This window comes from Acinonyx jubatus, chromosome F2 (assembly GCF_027475565.1).
Source record: "Acinonyx jubatus isolate Ajub_Pintada_27869175 chromosome F2, VMU_Ajub_asm_v1.0, whole genome shotgun sequence".
NCBI lineage: Eukaryota > Metazoa > Chordata > Mammalia > Carnivora > Felidae > Acinonyx > Acinonyx jubatus.
The window spans coordinates 33,416,796-33,432,981 of NC_069394.1; the positions used below are offsets into that span (position 1 = coordinate 33,416,796).

At 35.4% G+C, this 16,186-nt stretch overlaps 1 protein-coding gene across 50 annotated transcripts in view; it reads right to left on the reverse strand.

The window, feature by feature from the left end:
• The window catches only part of RIMS2 (regulating synaptic membrane exocytosis 2), a 601,125-nt gene that overhangs the window by 114,556 nt on the left and 470,383 nt on the right, over nucleotides 1-16,186 (reverse strand). For 20 of the 50 annotated variants that reach the window (XM_053208502.1, XM_027064049.2, XM_027064046.2 and 17 more), the window contains 2 exons: nucleotides 14,703-14,875; nucleotides 13,568-13,819 (listed from right to left, as the gene is read on the reverse strand). The exons of 12 other annotated variants lie outside the window; for them this stretch is intronic. In XM_053208502.1, coding sequence (XP_053064477.1) covers nucleotides 13,568-13,819; nucleotides 14,703-14,875 — 425 coding nt within the window. The remainder of the gene's footprint in view (nucleotides 1-13,567; nucleotides 13,820-14,702; nucleotides 14,876-16,186) is intronic. 18 more of the 50 variants (XM_053208508.1, XM_053208506.1, XM_027064061.2 and 15 more) reach the window with 1 other exon arrangement.

Genomic DNA, 16,186 nt, shown 5'->3' on the forward strand with positions numbered 1-16,186 from the left:
CATGGGGTTAATTTTCTGGAAATATACTTGGAAAGCAATGATTGAAAAGATTCAATTTTATGTTTCTAGGTATTCACACTTCATAATCTTGCCTTGCTAACTGACTTTAAGTACAGACCCTTTCAGATTTACATGGCAGGAAGATTTAAAAAATAACTATTAGGAGAACCTAGGAGTCCCAAGCGCAAAATAATATGAATGTTTTAATTACTGTAGTTTTTAGATTTTAAAAGCCTTATGTTTGGTTTGCATTAGAGCTAAGAACAACTGTTTTTTTTTTAATGTTTATTTATTTATTTTGAGAGAGAGAAAGTGCATGTGAGTGGGGAGATTGGCAGAGAGAAAGGAAGAAAATCCCAAGCAGGCTCCATACTGTTAGTGCGGAGCCCAACACAGGGCTCGATCTCACAAACCATGAGATCATGACCTGAGCGGAAATCAAGAGTCGAATGCTTAACAAATTGAGCCACCCAGGCACATCGAGAACAACTGCTTAACAAAGTTTCTCAAATACGTTCTTAGGCTATTAATTCAGAAAGACTTTTTAAATGGTTAGAGGCTTATAAGAAATAATGGGTTTTTTTTTTTTCTGTAGACGTTTTCCTATCTGTACAATGCTGAAAAGTCACCTGTCTCTTCTTGCTTCAATTTATTTGTTTGAAAGGCCTTCCATGGTGAAGCAGGAGGAACATTAGACTTTGATGTCAAAAGATATAATTTCTGTCACTACTTTGACGTTTAAATTATTTTAATATTAGGCAGTTTAGATAACCTTTCGTAACTTCCATTTTCCATATTTCAAAGTTGGTAGGGAGCTTTAAATGAAATAATTAAGTGGGTTATTACAATGATGTGCTAAGAGGGGAAGTATTATCAAATCACATATTAAAGTTATTTTTCATACCTTTACTTATTATAATCATTTATTTACTTCTCGATCTCCCCTCTAGACTTTAAGCTCTTTGAGGAAAAGAACTAGGTCTTGTCAACCAGTATTTCCCCCATTTTAGCAGAGGATCTGGCATACGAAGATGCTCCATTATACTTGAATAATGGCAATTTAAGGAATAAAACCACTTAAACTCCAATACCGTTAAAGGTCAACCATAGCAGACTATGAAACAAACCTTACAAACACTTTCAGGAATCTCTACCATATTACTTTGTGAAATTATCTCGTCATGAAATCTTTTTGGTATTTTGGAAATTATTTTCTCTTGTACAAAATATAAGATGGATATACCTTATCCTGAATTATCTGTCAAAGTGTTATAGGAAAGTTTCTATGAAATATGCAGTTCAAAAAAGCCAAAAAGAATTTTTACATTTATTTTTCCTCTCCTTTCTTTTTCTTTCTTTAGTAATCTCTACCATTTATCAAATGCTTATCATGTGCCAGGAATGCAAGGAATTCGGTTAAAAGCTGTAAGGATATACTCTCATTGAACTTTCAGGACAGCCCTGTGAGAAAGTTACTATTATTATCTCCAATATAATGGTGAAAAGTGTGGTTTTTATTTGCCTGCATTTACATTGTTAGGAATTGACAGAACCAGGATTCAATCCAGTTCTGTCTGAATCCAGAGCTAAGTTTTAACATTATGCTATATATTATCTTTCATGTATATTTTCTGAGGATTTGTGTATAATTTATTATAATACTAAAAATAAACTTTGGATGATGATAAATGATGATTATGCTTACTAGGAGTCACTGTATCATGGCATCACGTTCTTATTCACAAACTCTGCAAAGCAAGCCAGCTACATCCCCCGTGTGTCAAACTGACAACTATATCTCTGCATAGGACAGGTGCACCGTGCAAAGCAGTAATTCATACTCCATGATAAACAGAAATAGTAAAGTAAGTTGGTGAATTCACAGATTTTTTTTTAAATATGCAGTACTCTCCAGACAACTTCAATATTAAGTCTTATATATCTTTTCAAAATTGTCCTATTTAAAATATCTTGATAGGAAGACTCAGATGACTAATTTACAAGTTTCCTTATTTTTGTCATCCAAATGATAATCACTTTTTTATACATAAAAATCCTATATGAAGTCTGACATGGGTGGGAGAAAAACATATAAAAAAACATAACAAAAGGGTTCCCTAAGGTAGTATTTAAAGATCAGACAAACTAACATCCATCTAATGTACCCAAAAGAATAGTTTGAAATGAATTCTAAAATCCTATCGAAAGCTGCAAAGATGAGAGAAATAACTATTCATCATATTCAAATCAGCAAACCAACCCACCACCAACTATATCTGTCCAAAATGGAATATAATATCTTATAAAACAAATTCCTAGGAAGTAAATTCCACTGAATTGAGGTTTATTTCCACTGGGGAACAAATGACCTCCTGGACTATTTAAAAACTTTTGTCAAAGAAGACTAAGATTAGCATGTTGAGTATTGCACTAGGTCAGAAGCACCATGTTGGAAGCCCTTCATACCACTAAATTTTCACTGCTTTATTACAATCTTACTTCTTCATATATTCCTACACTAACTTTTATTGTGTGTCTACTTTGTGTGGGTTATTGTAGATACTGGGAGGTAAGACAATAAAAAGATAAAAATGAATGGATAACCTACCTCAAAAGGCTAACTAACCAATGGTCAATTATAGTAGATTAAATGGATGCAAAATTAACTACACTCAGAAGAGGAAAATGAATACCACAAGAGAAACTGTTCTTGTAAAAAAAATAGTAGATAAATTGTGAAGGAAGAGAAGAGACGGTGTTTCTTAGATGAATTTATATTTGAGTTGGATATTGAAGGATGGGTAGGTACTCTACTCATAAACAGAAAAGAAGAAGCCATAATTCAGGCACAAGAATCAACATGAGCGTATATACACAGAAGTATAAATGCAAGAGCCTGTAAGGCGAAGATCCATAAGTGTGAAAGGCTGAAGTCAAAATAAGACTAAAATAGGAAGACTGAAAAGCTGTAATCATCAAGACAGTGTGGTATTGGCACAAAAACAGACCCATAGACCAATGGAATAGAAGAGAGACCCCAGAATCAGACCCACAAATGTATGGCCAACTAATCTTTGACAAAGCAGGAAAGAGCATCCAATGGAAAAAAGAGTCTCTTTAACAAATGGTGCTGGGAGAACTGGACAGCAACATGCAGAAGAATGAAACTAGACCACTTTCTCACACCACTCACAAAAATAAACTCAAATGGATGAAGGACCTGAATGTGAGACAGGAAACCATCAAAACCCTAGAGGAGAAAGCAGGAAAAAACCTCTCTGACCTCAGCCGCAGCAATTTCTTACTTGACACATCTCCAAAGGCAAGGGAATTAAAAGCAAAAATGAACTATTGGTACCTCATGAAGATGAAAAGCTTCTGCACTGCAAAGGAGACAATCAACAAAACTAAAAGGCAACCAACGGAATGGGAAAAGATATTTGCAAATGACATATCAGACAAAGGGCTAGTATCCAAAATCTATAAAGAACTCACCAAACTCCACACCCAAAAAACAAATAATCCAGTGAAAAAATGGGCAGAAGACATGAATAGACACTTTTCCAAAGAAGACATCCAGATGGCCAACAGACACATGAAAAGATGCTCCTCATCGCTCCTCATCAGGGAAATACAAATCAAAACCACACTCAGATACCACCTCACGCTGGTCAGAGTGGCTAAAATGAACAAATCAGGAGACTATAGATGCTGGCAAGGATGTGGAGAAATGGGAATCCTCTTGCACTGTTGGTGCGAATGCAAACTGGTGCAGCTGCTCTGGAAAACAGCATGGAGGTTCCTCAAAAAATTAAAAATAGATCTTCCCTGTGACCCAGCAATAGCCCTGCTAGGAATTTACCCAAGGAATATGAGTGTTGATGCTTAGGGGCACTTGTACCCCAATGTTTGTAGCAGCATTTCCAACAATAGCCAAATTATGGAAAGAGCCTAAATGTCCACCACCTGACGAATGGATAAAGAAGACGTGGTTTATATACACAATGGAATACTACTTGGCAATGAGAAAGAATGAAATATGGCCATTTGTAGCAATGCAGATGGAACTGGAGGGTATTATGCTAAGTGAAATGAGTCAGGCAGAGAAGGACAGATACCATATGCTTTCACTCATATGTGGATCCTGAGAAACTGAACAGAAGACCATGGGGTAGGGGAAGGGGGAAAAAAGAGTTACAGAAAGGGAGGGAGGCAAACCACAAGAGACCCTTAAATACTGAGAACAAACTGAGGGTTGATGGGGGGTTGGAGGGAGGGGAAAGTGGGTGATGGGCATTGAGGAGGGCACCTGTTGGGATGAGCACTGTGTGTTGTATGGAAACCAATTTGACAAGTTATATTTAATATAAAAAAATCAAACTTTTACATGTTAGATTTGTTCATCCTGAGGGATACCTAGAGTTCTATTCGGAGTCACTAGCTTTGAATATAGCATTTAATGCAGAATAACAGCTGTGGGGGCGCCTGGGTGTCTGAGTCAGTTAAGCGTCTGACTCTTGATTTCGGCATGGGTCATGATCTCACAGTCAGTCATGAGATTGAGCCCTGGATTGGACTATGTGCTGAGTGTGGAGCCTGCTTGGGATTCTCTCTCCCTCTCTCTCTCTCTGCCTCTTCCCCACTCACGCTTTCTCTGTCTCAAAATAAATAAATAAACTTAAAAAGAAAAGAATAACAGCTGTAGATTAATTGTCCTTACTGGCTTGTAAAAACAAATATTAAATATGATGGGAACTAATGTGGCAGTTTTTTCTGCTATTATTTTGTATGGAGAGAGTCATTCCCATTTAATTATTTCTCTACTTTCACACTAAATTTATTTTACTCTCTAACATGCAGCACGTGGGGAAAATGTTTGAAATAAATGTTTAAAAAGAGCATAAAAATTAATTTTATCCATTATAGCAGACAAGTCTATAGAAACATTATTTACCTATAATCAATGGTGGAAATGCCAGAAAACAAAAGTTCCATATATAAATGAAGGCTAATAGACATTTTAAATGTATATAACCTTAAATTGCTATTCTAACCAATGTGAAATTTGTAAAAATGAATCTGTGTGGGTCTCTCTGAATAAAATTTTCTGGTGACAACAGGATAAAATAAACCAGTTACCACAGAAATACAAACTTACAAAATTTCTAATAATGATTACATTACAAAGTCAATTAAATTTTATAAGTCTCTTAAAATTTGTGTAGGATGTGGGAGTAAAGGTTAATCAACGCTGAGCTCCGATATCATATCGAAGAACAGAGATGCGGTACTGAAGGATAAATACTATGTGTTAGCTGAAAGGAATACCCTGAAAATGTGGTGGCCCCAACAGCAGAGCAAAAGCCCGGTGGCTCCACGACAAAGCTATACTCTTATTACTCATTCTAAACCCTTTTACTCTCGTCACCAAAACAATCTATATCTTGTCTTAACTAAAACCTGGTACTGCCTTGGACGTACTGGTTCCCCTGAAGTCCTCTCTAATGACAATTACGTATCCTTTTTCATAGGTTGTAATATTTTTTTTTTTTAATTTTTTTTCAATGTTTATTTATTTTTGAGACAGAGAGAGACAGAGCATGAACAGGGAAGGGTCATATTTATTTTTGAGACAGAGGGAGACAGAATCTGAAACAGGCTCCAGGCTCTGAGCTGTCAGCACAGAGCCCGATGCGAGGCTCGAACTCACAGACCGCGAGACCATGACCTGAGCCGAAGTCGGACGCTTAACCGACTGAGCCACCCAGGCGCCCCATAGGTTGTAATATTTCTAACTACGGGTTACTTTTTTGGGAACGTTTCTCTTCTACTTTGACTTAAAAGCTTAACTTATCTTTTTGCAGCTTATGACTTCTGGCTATGCCAACATATACTTCTCCTTTTCTGCCCCTTTCTTTATATCATCTAGTGACCTCATGGCTATTGACTCATTCACTCAAGTCTTTAGGAGCTAGCTAGGTCTTCTTTTCAATTCTCAATTTTACCATGATTCTATCAGACTTACATATTCATTAAGAAGGTCTAGCCAACTGCTTCATAATTCCAAAACTTATATATCTCTATTTACCTTCACCTTTTACTCTTTTCATCACTCTGTTCTACTTGCTCCAATGGCTATGTCTTAGAATTTGCTAACTAATGAAATAGCTTCACCACACAATCTTGAGTTTCAGTGTCATACTCTAAACCTCTCACCCATCCGGTTCCCTAGATTTGCTTTTGTACTAAATGGTATAGTTTTCCAACTTTTTAATTTCTCTACACTCTCCTAGTCTATCAGTTCCTGTCTTGACTTTTCTTCCTTCTTGTCTAGCATTGACATTTACATAAATAACCTTGATTTCTTTCCATTGCTGTTTTTCCAACAGCCCTGTCCATCAAAATTCCCATTCTCCACAAATGCTACAATCTGACTTCTGTACCTACAATTGGATCAGCTCAGTTCTGCTAGAAAAGAACACGCTACTCTCCTTGCTGGTGTCTCTTGGACTTGTCCCTCAGTTGGATCTATGGAACTATTCATCAATCCTTTAATTTGTCCTCCATCTGCTACTTTTCCTATTTTCTTCAGCAATTCTTCCAAATCTTCAAGTCCAATCTCCAATTCAGCCTCCAAACTTTTATATTCTGCCTCTTATGTGTTTGAGAAAATTACGACCATCAGGTAGTGATGACCACTTCCCACTCCCAATCTAAACACTTACCTATTTTCCTATGTGTCTTTTTTCTGGTTTGAGCCAATCCATCTATGCTTCTGACCCAAACCCCTCCTGCATCTTCAGGGTCCCACTCTAGTATCTGTGCATTTTCAGTACTTTATCTTCAAACGCTCCTTCCCTTCAGACCATATATGTGATCAAATCTCAAATCTCTCACTGTCAGGGATCTACTATGAAGACTGTGAAGTCATAAACACACCCAAGATTTACCACAAATGGAAAATAATACGATGGACAATCAGTTAACTCAAGAGAATAGTTCATTTACTGATTAACAGAGTCTTTGATATATATAGAGAGTTCACAGTTTCAGGCCAACGCTTATATTTACATGCAAAGGAGAAATTTGGGGCTATAAAAAAAGAGAACAGAAAATCATTACCTTTTCCTGAGAATAACGTCTGTGTTTTATTCATCTTAAGAACCCTGGTGATGTGGGGGCGCTTGGATGGCTCAGTCGGTTGAGTGTCTGACTTTGGCTCAGGCCATGATCTCACTGCAGGAGAGTTTGAGCCCCACATCGGGCTCTGTGCTGACAGCTCATAGCCTGGAGCCTGCTTCAGATTCTGTCTCCCTGTCTTTCTGCCCCTCCTCTACTGTGTTCTCTCTTTCTCTCTCTCTCTCTCTCTCAAAAATAAATAAACTTAAAAAAAATAAAAGAACCGTGGTGATGTGAAAAATGTATGCAAGAATTTTTTTAAAACAGAGATAAACATTTTAGGGAAAGGTAGCTCTGAAGGAGAAATGGAATAGAAGAAAATATGATGGACAAACTAAACTCTAAACAAAGTATCATCTGCATTTATCACTACTACACTCATTTATTGAAGAAGCCACATACAGATTCATTTTTTTTGCAGATAATTTTGAGCATTTTTAAATGTTTGTGGGGTTTTTTTGTATTTTTTGAGTTTTTCTTTTTCTTTTTTTTTTTTAAGTAGGTTTCACATCCAGCGTGGAGCTCAACATGGGGCTTGTGCTCACGACTCTGAGCTCAAGAATCAGATGCTTGACCCACTGAGCCACCCAGGCGTCCTATTTTTTTGAGCATTTTTAAAGATATAATTCCAAAATTCATCTTTTTAAAGTATATAATTCACAAATGAACTACTTCAGAGAAATTGACTACTCATTTTTTATGCTATTATCATAATGAGCTCAAAAAGATAAAAATTTTCTACTAAACTAATCTTCATAAGAGATAACAGATTAATTTATGGAAGCGGAAATAGGATTAGGAAGAAATTGACATATTTCAGAAATGAGTTAGCATCAGAATCAATAAGATTTGGTGACTGGAGGCCAGGAATTGTGTTCAATGGAGAAAGACTAGTAAAGAGTGATGTGCAGGTTGCTACTTGGGCAAATGTGAGAACATGGGTACCGAGAACTGGGAAAGAGAGTACAAATGGAAAAGCAGGTCATTCACTTTGGTTGCTTGTTTGGTGAGGGGTGTGATGAATTTAATTTCACATGTTGATCTTGGTATGTCTCCTGGACAGACAAGAAGATGGACAGAAGAGGACTGGATGGATCTGGCAGTTGAGTAAGAAAGAGATCTTAGCTGGAGGTACAGATTTGGAAGTCATTAACATATAGATGCTACTTGAAGCCATGGAATTGAAGTGAACTGACAAGACAGACTGTGTAGAGTAAAAAAGGGGGGGGGGACCCCCAGGATGACATCCTGGAAAATATCAACATAAAAGCATACAGAAAGCTCACAGAAAACACCAAGGTGACCAAAGAGATGAATGCAGAGTTAAAGGAGTGTACAATTACAGAAACTCAGAGAAAAAAGCATTTCAAGAAGAAGAGAATGGGAATGGGGTCAAATTCTAAAAGTCTACACAATAAAATATGAAAACGGTTAAGATTTAGTACCATATATAACTTGAGGCAGTTTCAACAAAAAGTTTCAGAACTCAAAATTATAGTAAAATAGAAGTAGAAAAGCAAAGCCTCAACAAGGAGGCAAAAGTGAGGTTGTCAATTATTATGTATAATATAATGTATTTCAAGAAATTGACTGGAATTAGATTTTCGCTATGAACTTGAACTTCCTGATAGACTAGGTAAAGAGAACATACAATGGGCTGCACTGTTTTGTTTTCTGTAAAGCAGATATATCAATTGTTTAGGAGAAATATTCATAGAATTTTAAAAGAAAGTTTTCCATGCACTATTTTTAAAATGGATGAGTGGCCCTGGAGAAAATATCCTCAAAAATGAATTTACAGCTAATGCACAGTAATTCTACCTGGCAGTATCATTTAAGAACTCCCTACGAGCCACTTCTATTTAACATTGTAGTGATGGTCTTAGCCAGGTCAAATAATCAAGAAAAAGAAATAAAAGACATTTAGATTGGAAAGTAAGAAGTAAAACTATCTTTATTCCCAGATGACATGATCTCTTATATAGAATATCCTAAGGAATTACCAAAAATATTTTAGAGCTAATAACTGAAATGCATCAAGGCTGTAGGATATAAGATCAATATACAAAAATAAATTGAATTTCTACATATTAGCAATGAACAGTACTAGAAGGAAATTAATAAACAATTCCATTTACAGTAGCACCAAAAAATGCTTAGAATAAATTTAACAAAAAAGTGCAAGATGTGTACACTGAAAACTATAAAACATCATTGAAAGAAAGTTAAGAAAACATAAATAAATGGAACATCTCATGCTGATAGATTGCAAGATAATATTTTAAAATGGCAATAGACCCCAAATTAATCCAATTAAACAAATCCTAGTCAATATCTCAACTGCTTCCCCCCCCCCCCCCAGTTGACAAGCTGATCTTAAAATTCATTAGGAAATAAAAGCAACAAAAAAGAAAGGATAGATAGCATCATAACCACCTGGGGTATTTGTTTTACAAATGCAAATTCCTGGGCCCCACCCCAACTTACAGAATGAAAATTCTAAGAGTGGTATTTACAAAATTTAAAGTTTCCTTTTCATGCACAATCAATAAACAGAGAAGTTACTGGAGCTTTTAAGATTTCAGTAGTATTAACTAGAAGATAGATAGCTTTAATGAGAAAGAAACAAAACAAAACACAGGACATCAGTAATACATAAGCAGAATGGCACAGTCCATCAGTACGCCATATGGGATGAGTTGGTACTCAAACACACTTCTAGAAAAATGAAAAACTCAGCTTGATCAATGGAGTACTAAATACTGGTCACCTAAATGTTGGAAACATCTGCCAAATGATGGAAACTTATGTTGAGCTGTTTGTTCTACTAGTGTTTGGTTAGTCACAGAACCAATGATCTCTTGAGCTCAAGATAATAAAGGCAAATCATCAATCTAACAGAAGATGCTTACTTTCCTGGTGGCTGTGCACTATGTTCACGTAAACTATGGCAAGGCGTGTCAATCATCCATTCCTCTAACTGACAAGCAAAAAAGCCCAGACCAAGTAGGTAGGTTAATGTGACAGAGTCAGGATGAGAATTCAAGTATTTTATCCGGCTTGCCATTCTAAAAGTTATAAGAACTTTTAGCTAGACAATTTAGATGGCTAAAGTCACTTAAAATCAGCTCTTCATGAGTATTTGAATAGATGCCAAACTTTTTCCTTTAACAAATGACCCTACCCCAAAAACATTCTCTTTAAAAAGAGAAATTATAATTCTCCAGCCTTCACAGACATGCCTGAGAAAACTAAAAATTTATAGGGAACAACTTTCTTGAATTTTTTCTTTTGGCTTGTATCCTTAGAACAAAACCTGGAGGAATAGATGAGTCTCATTTGATTGTAAAGTTACCAATATTGTTGGTTTTGATAATATCATACTTTTCAGTATTTGTTTTTTCTATCTTCCATTGCAGATTTACTAAAGATATCCTCCTTTCTGCGCCAAATTCCTTCCTCAAATATGCTTGTGAATTTGTTTAGGTATACTGATGGCATTTTTTTTTTGGATATGAGCTATCCTTAAATGTCCACTCACACAAGGCTAAGAAAATGATTCACTCTCAGGCTTAGATATTTAGAAATGCTTAATTTCATTTCTATCCCCAGTTTTTAGTATAGTGCTTGAGATGTTTTCTGAATAAGTTTTGGTTGAATAAATGATTTCCCCTTACCTCTGAAAACTTCTTTTTTTTTCCTGAGCCAGCGTACCACATATATATGGTATATAATCAGCAAATGTATAGAGATATAAAATTTAGAACATATTCACATGGATATAGAGTGAGAAAAAATATTTTCAATAGTTAACATAATTTTGTATTTTCTAGAGTTTACCAAAAAATCATTAATGATACAGGGGCTTAATCAGGCTTACATACATATATGAGTATAAATATCTAAATATGAATATATTTATTAACCAACTTTGAAAAATTTTATATTTAAATATTTAATGAACCTTTTTGAATTTACTTTTTGCTATTCATTTCCTACTTGTATATTCAGAAAAGACCTCCTCTAATGTGACTACTAGACCACAAACAACATAATTCTGTATCATGCAATGATATCTAATTACTGTAATGAAAAGAGCAACTATAATGGATTTGCTTCATTGCAGTCGCTGTGTTAATATTAAGTTCTAACGATGTTATAAATACTTAAACTCTGAAGTCATATTTTTTTCTTGTATAAAACTTGCATTACTGTTTAAAAGGCATAAAATGTCAGTGGTGTATTATGGAATAAGATTATTTCCAATAATGTGTAAGCTCGTACGTTGTTTTTAAACAACCTAGGATTGTGTTCATCAACTTCCAAAACAAAATGTTACTGGGAGTACTCAGGCATATTTCCTCTCAATAAACATTGTTCATTTTATTCTAAGAAATGGAAGCAAATTCAAGATCTTACGTTGTAATAATTAGTGACGCCAAATGTTTCCTACAAGTAATTGCAGTTGACATTTTGTGGCACCTTATAGAATATATGTTCCCTAGAGACAGTAGCCTGGCTCCCTTTAGTTTATAGTTTCAGAAGTCTTACATAGTCACTTAAGCTGAGTACGGTGCCTTGACGACTCAGATTGCTAGGAATATACCATCTTTCCCTTTCTCCTGAAAAATAATGTACTCTTTCCCTAAAGAAAATGATGGAGAAAGTAATATTAAAAATTGAGAATTTAAAGTTAAAATCTTCTCCAAACCCCTGCCCGCATGTTAGACTTTTGGGCTTGTGTGTTCTCCTCTACACAGTATGTAGAAAGAAAAACACAGTAGAGAGCTACATTTTGCTCTGCTTTTGGAGGAAAGGAAACTCTCTGTCTATATTTAAAAGGAAACCTTGGGAAACTTTCCTCTGTGAACTAATGATGAAATTATCCTATGCCAAACAAGTCTTTTTTTTTTTTTTTAAATGTTTATTTATTTTTGAGACAGAGAGAGACAGAGCATGAGCAGAGAAGGGGCAGAGAGAGAGAGGGAGACACAGAATGTGAAGCAGGCTCCAGGCTCTGAGCTGTCAGCACAGAGCCTGACGCGGGGCACGAACTCACAAACTGTGAGATCATGACCTGAGCTGAAGTCGGACGCCTAACCGACTGAGCCACCCAGGCGCCCCAAACAAGTCTTTCTTAACAAACCAGTGTAATTATCAAAAATTAGATAAGTAATGAAGTAGATTTGAAATTACTAGTTTTGACTCAAATCACAACATGCCAAACTTAGGATCCCTCTTCGGTTTAATATCTGTTATACAGGAAATTTCATAGATCACAGATATAATTAAATATACCAATCTGAGACAAAAAGTGAAGTGTCATAGACTAAACCGCTGAATTGTATACTGATGGGGTAAAAAACTGCCCCAATTATCTTTCTTATTAATCATGAGTATGTACAAAATGAGACTGCATTTAAATATAATAATGCAAAGTTTGACTTATAACAGGGTGTGTTTATCAAGCCAACCATGTACTAACAAATAAAATTCTGGATTGACAGCTAGAAACCCAAACTCCTCTAAGATGAACATGATTTGCAATTCTTGGTCTCTGAGAAATGTAATTACAGAAACCTCATCTCCTCAGGCAGAAAAAGGAGGTTTACTGTGTATTTGTGCTGACTTTCAGTACAGCACTGTGAAGATAGCTTCAGACCCACTTGGTGCCTGTGTTATGAAAATGAAAACGTGGTTGTTTTTATACCTTGCTGCTTATGTTTCCTCCTTTCTTTCCTGTCCAAAGTTCCTTCTCTGGCAGTTTCTCTAGCTGCCTGAATTTTTAGAGGGACTTAACCCAACGTGTTTGCTTTCTAATAAACCCTGGGCATCTATCCTTTCTTTTCAGAGTATCAAAGAGCACTGCTCCTGATTCGCAACCTTCCTCAGTGTTCAAAACGAGGCTAGAACCCACCAGAAAACTAAGAAGAAGCAAGGGAGCCAGAGACCAAATAAAGCTTACGTTCTACTAGCAAATTTGCCAATCGCTTTAAAAGTTTGTTTCCAGTGTATAATATTTTTTATGAAGTAGGCTAAGTTTTTTCAGGCCCTTCAGAATCTCATTTTAAAAATTTTGACTCTACCAATGGAGAAGATATGCAGCAATTAACGCTAAAGGAACTAAGGGAAATTTACATTTGATTCAGCTGGTCATAAAGAAAATTGAATAAATCAGACCCTCAGAGTTAGTGGATATAAATTAAAGGCTGTTTCATTAGTCAATCTAATTGATAGTAATTTGCAATATATGAATTAGTTGTATTAGAAGCTAAATAGATAAAACACAAGAAAATAAACCAAATGTAAATGGCAAAATAGTCTTTAGAACTAGGACAAAGGGCTACATTACTAATGGGAAGTGTCTACAAAAATAAGCAAATTTTACCTGTCATCATCTTGTGAAAATCGTCTTTGCAAATCCTCTTTATTCCACTGTTCTTTTTCTTTCCCTTGCTCAGGTATATCTTGTGCTTTTTCCTCGTCTCCTGATTCTCTGTTTTTCTCCTTATTACTTGTGTTTGTGATCTCTGTCCCTTTCTCATTCTCATTAAGTCTTTCTTGCTTTACCTCTTCCTCCTCATGAACTATCTCTTCGTGTTTATCCCCTTCTTGCCCTCCCTCTTCTACTCCCTTTGGCCTTTTGAAAGCAACACAAATCGAAGGCATGCAAATAAACACAAACAAGAAAGAAAAAGTCAAGAAAAAAAATGCATATGAAATTAAACAGAAATGTAATGAAAACTACTAAAAACATAAATAAAAATTACATCTTTTAAACACTGAATACTTTTCTTTCCAGTGTATACCAGAAGCAAGCACAGTGTAAGCAACACTTAGTCATAATTGTTTTTATAGCATATTTTCCTGTCACAAAGTTGCATGGAAAAGGGTGGTGGTCTCCATTATAGATTTTTTTTCTGATGTAATGGGAGTAAAGAAATAAATTAGCTTAGGTGCCCATCAAATCTATAGGTCAGGTGATAAGTGAGAATTATAGTAACACATGCTACATTTACAAATTTTCTTGAGAGGCTGAGGAATTTCCCATGCCCTCATAATGGTGTCAGGAGAATGGGAGACCATCCTACTAAAAAAGTAATACTCTTATGTATTCTGAATCATGGAAGTATATTCAGCTAGGTAAAAAGCCCTCCAAAATATCATTTTTCATATTCCTTGGAACATTAAAAAATTCAAGTCTTCACTTACCCATCACTTTCATTTCAGTAAAGACAGAATAGTAAGAGAATTACTTTCTGAATAGCAAACATGAAAAAAAGAACTAATGATATCATATCAAGTAGCCTAGGAAGAAAAATGTTATATGTTCTATAAAACTTCTCTGTGCCAGTAGTTTGAATATAGACCAAAATATAATACAAAGCGGTATGTTCAGAAGTTCTTCCTGTCTTCATGACACATAGTAACCTTTCGAAGTAAATGATTTTATGTTTACCCAAAGAAAATCAAAGACCTAAAATATGTTGAAAAGAATTTCCTGCCAAAATCCCCTTACTCACCTGATTTTCTTGTTTCCTCTTGGCCGTTCTGATTGGACGGACATGTAGCTTGTGCTACTGAAACGAGAAGCACTACTAGTCCTGGAAACCGCGGATATATCACTTACATCACTGTCCGAAGATTTAGTGGAAATATTATCTGCCCCTCTATGAGGATCCCATCCTGATCGGTACTGTTAACACAGATTGACAAACACGCAGAGGTTGTCAGTATTACTGCACAAAGCAATTATTAGCTTCTCCTACTTCAGCACTTTAATTGTCCACAGAGGATACTGCAAAACCCCACTCAGTGGCATAGAAAACAAAAGTGAATGGCAATTATCCTAAAAGAAAAATTCAATTTATATGAAACCCTTGTTTTTAGCAAAGGCAATTAGAGCATTTTCACCCCCCCCCCCCCAATGAAGGCCATTAAAACAGTTTCACAATAGCAATGGCCCCGGGGAAGAACATTTAGGTGAAATCTGGGAAATAAACATAAGGAAGCAGAATTGTTTTATTCTGTACAAAATTTGAAAAAAAAAAAAGTGTGATAAGGTTGCCATTGTAACTTATAAAGACCAATTTTAGTAGCCATCAATGTTCTCTCAAATCCATTATGCTTCACTGAAAACCTAGAGATAATGTAAAATCTAATTATTAAAACACTAACTTTTGAACGGAAAGCCAAGAAAAAAGAGAGTTGAAATTTTGGGTGGTTGCTGGAATTTTGATGAATCCTAGAAATACTAGAAAAGTCATTATTATTTACAATAGTTCAAACTTCCTGGAATTGAAATAACCGAATAGTTATCTGACCCAGCCAGCATGCAGGGTGTTATGGGTGTTCAAATATTCTGGTAAGTTGAAAACCATCATAAATGCTTTATGTTAATGACATTTGGGGTGTAAAAAAGAATAGACTTTGGAGTCTGGAAAACCTGGAGTGAGAAAAACTCTTACTAGCTAGGTAAACTTGAGCAAATTATTTAATCTTTAAAAGTCTGTTTATAAAATAACAGGGATAATATCTTCCTTTTGGGGTTTTGAAAATTAGAAATAATGCATGTCTGCTATCTAATAATATAAATAAATACAGTATTATAGCTGTATCATTACTAACTGATGGCTATTAATGGGTTAAGAGACTATCTGCTAATAGAGTTTTCTTTATTTATATGTACTTCAAACATAATGTTGAAACATCCTTATTTGGTCAGTTTTGCAATGGAGATTATTCTAAGCATAGATACTAGCAAATTTCACAAAGCCTTAGAAAGATGATTATCTTATATAAACAATTTACTGTGATTTGAAGAATCTTTACCTAATAAACCATCCTGTAAGAATAACAATTCACTGCAAATATTAGAGAGATATAAACATTCTGGCTAAGATAAATTGAATGGCAATAGGGTATAGTATAAACGTTAAATCAGATTCAAATGATCTGGATTCTTTTCCCCCCAGTATCTCTCTGTGTCTAGTTATATATTTTTGAG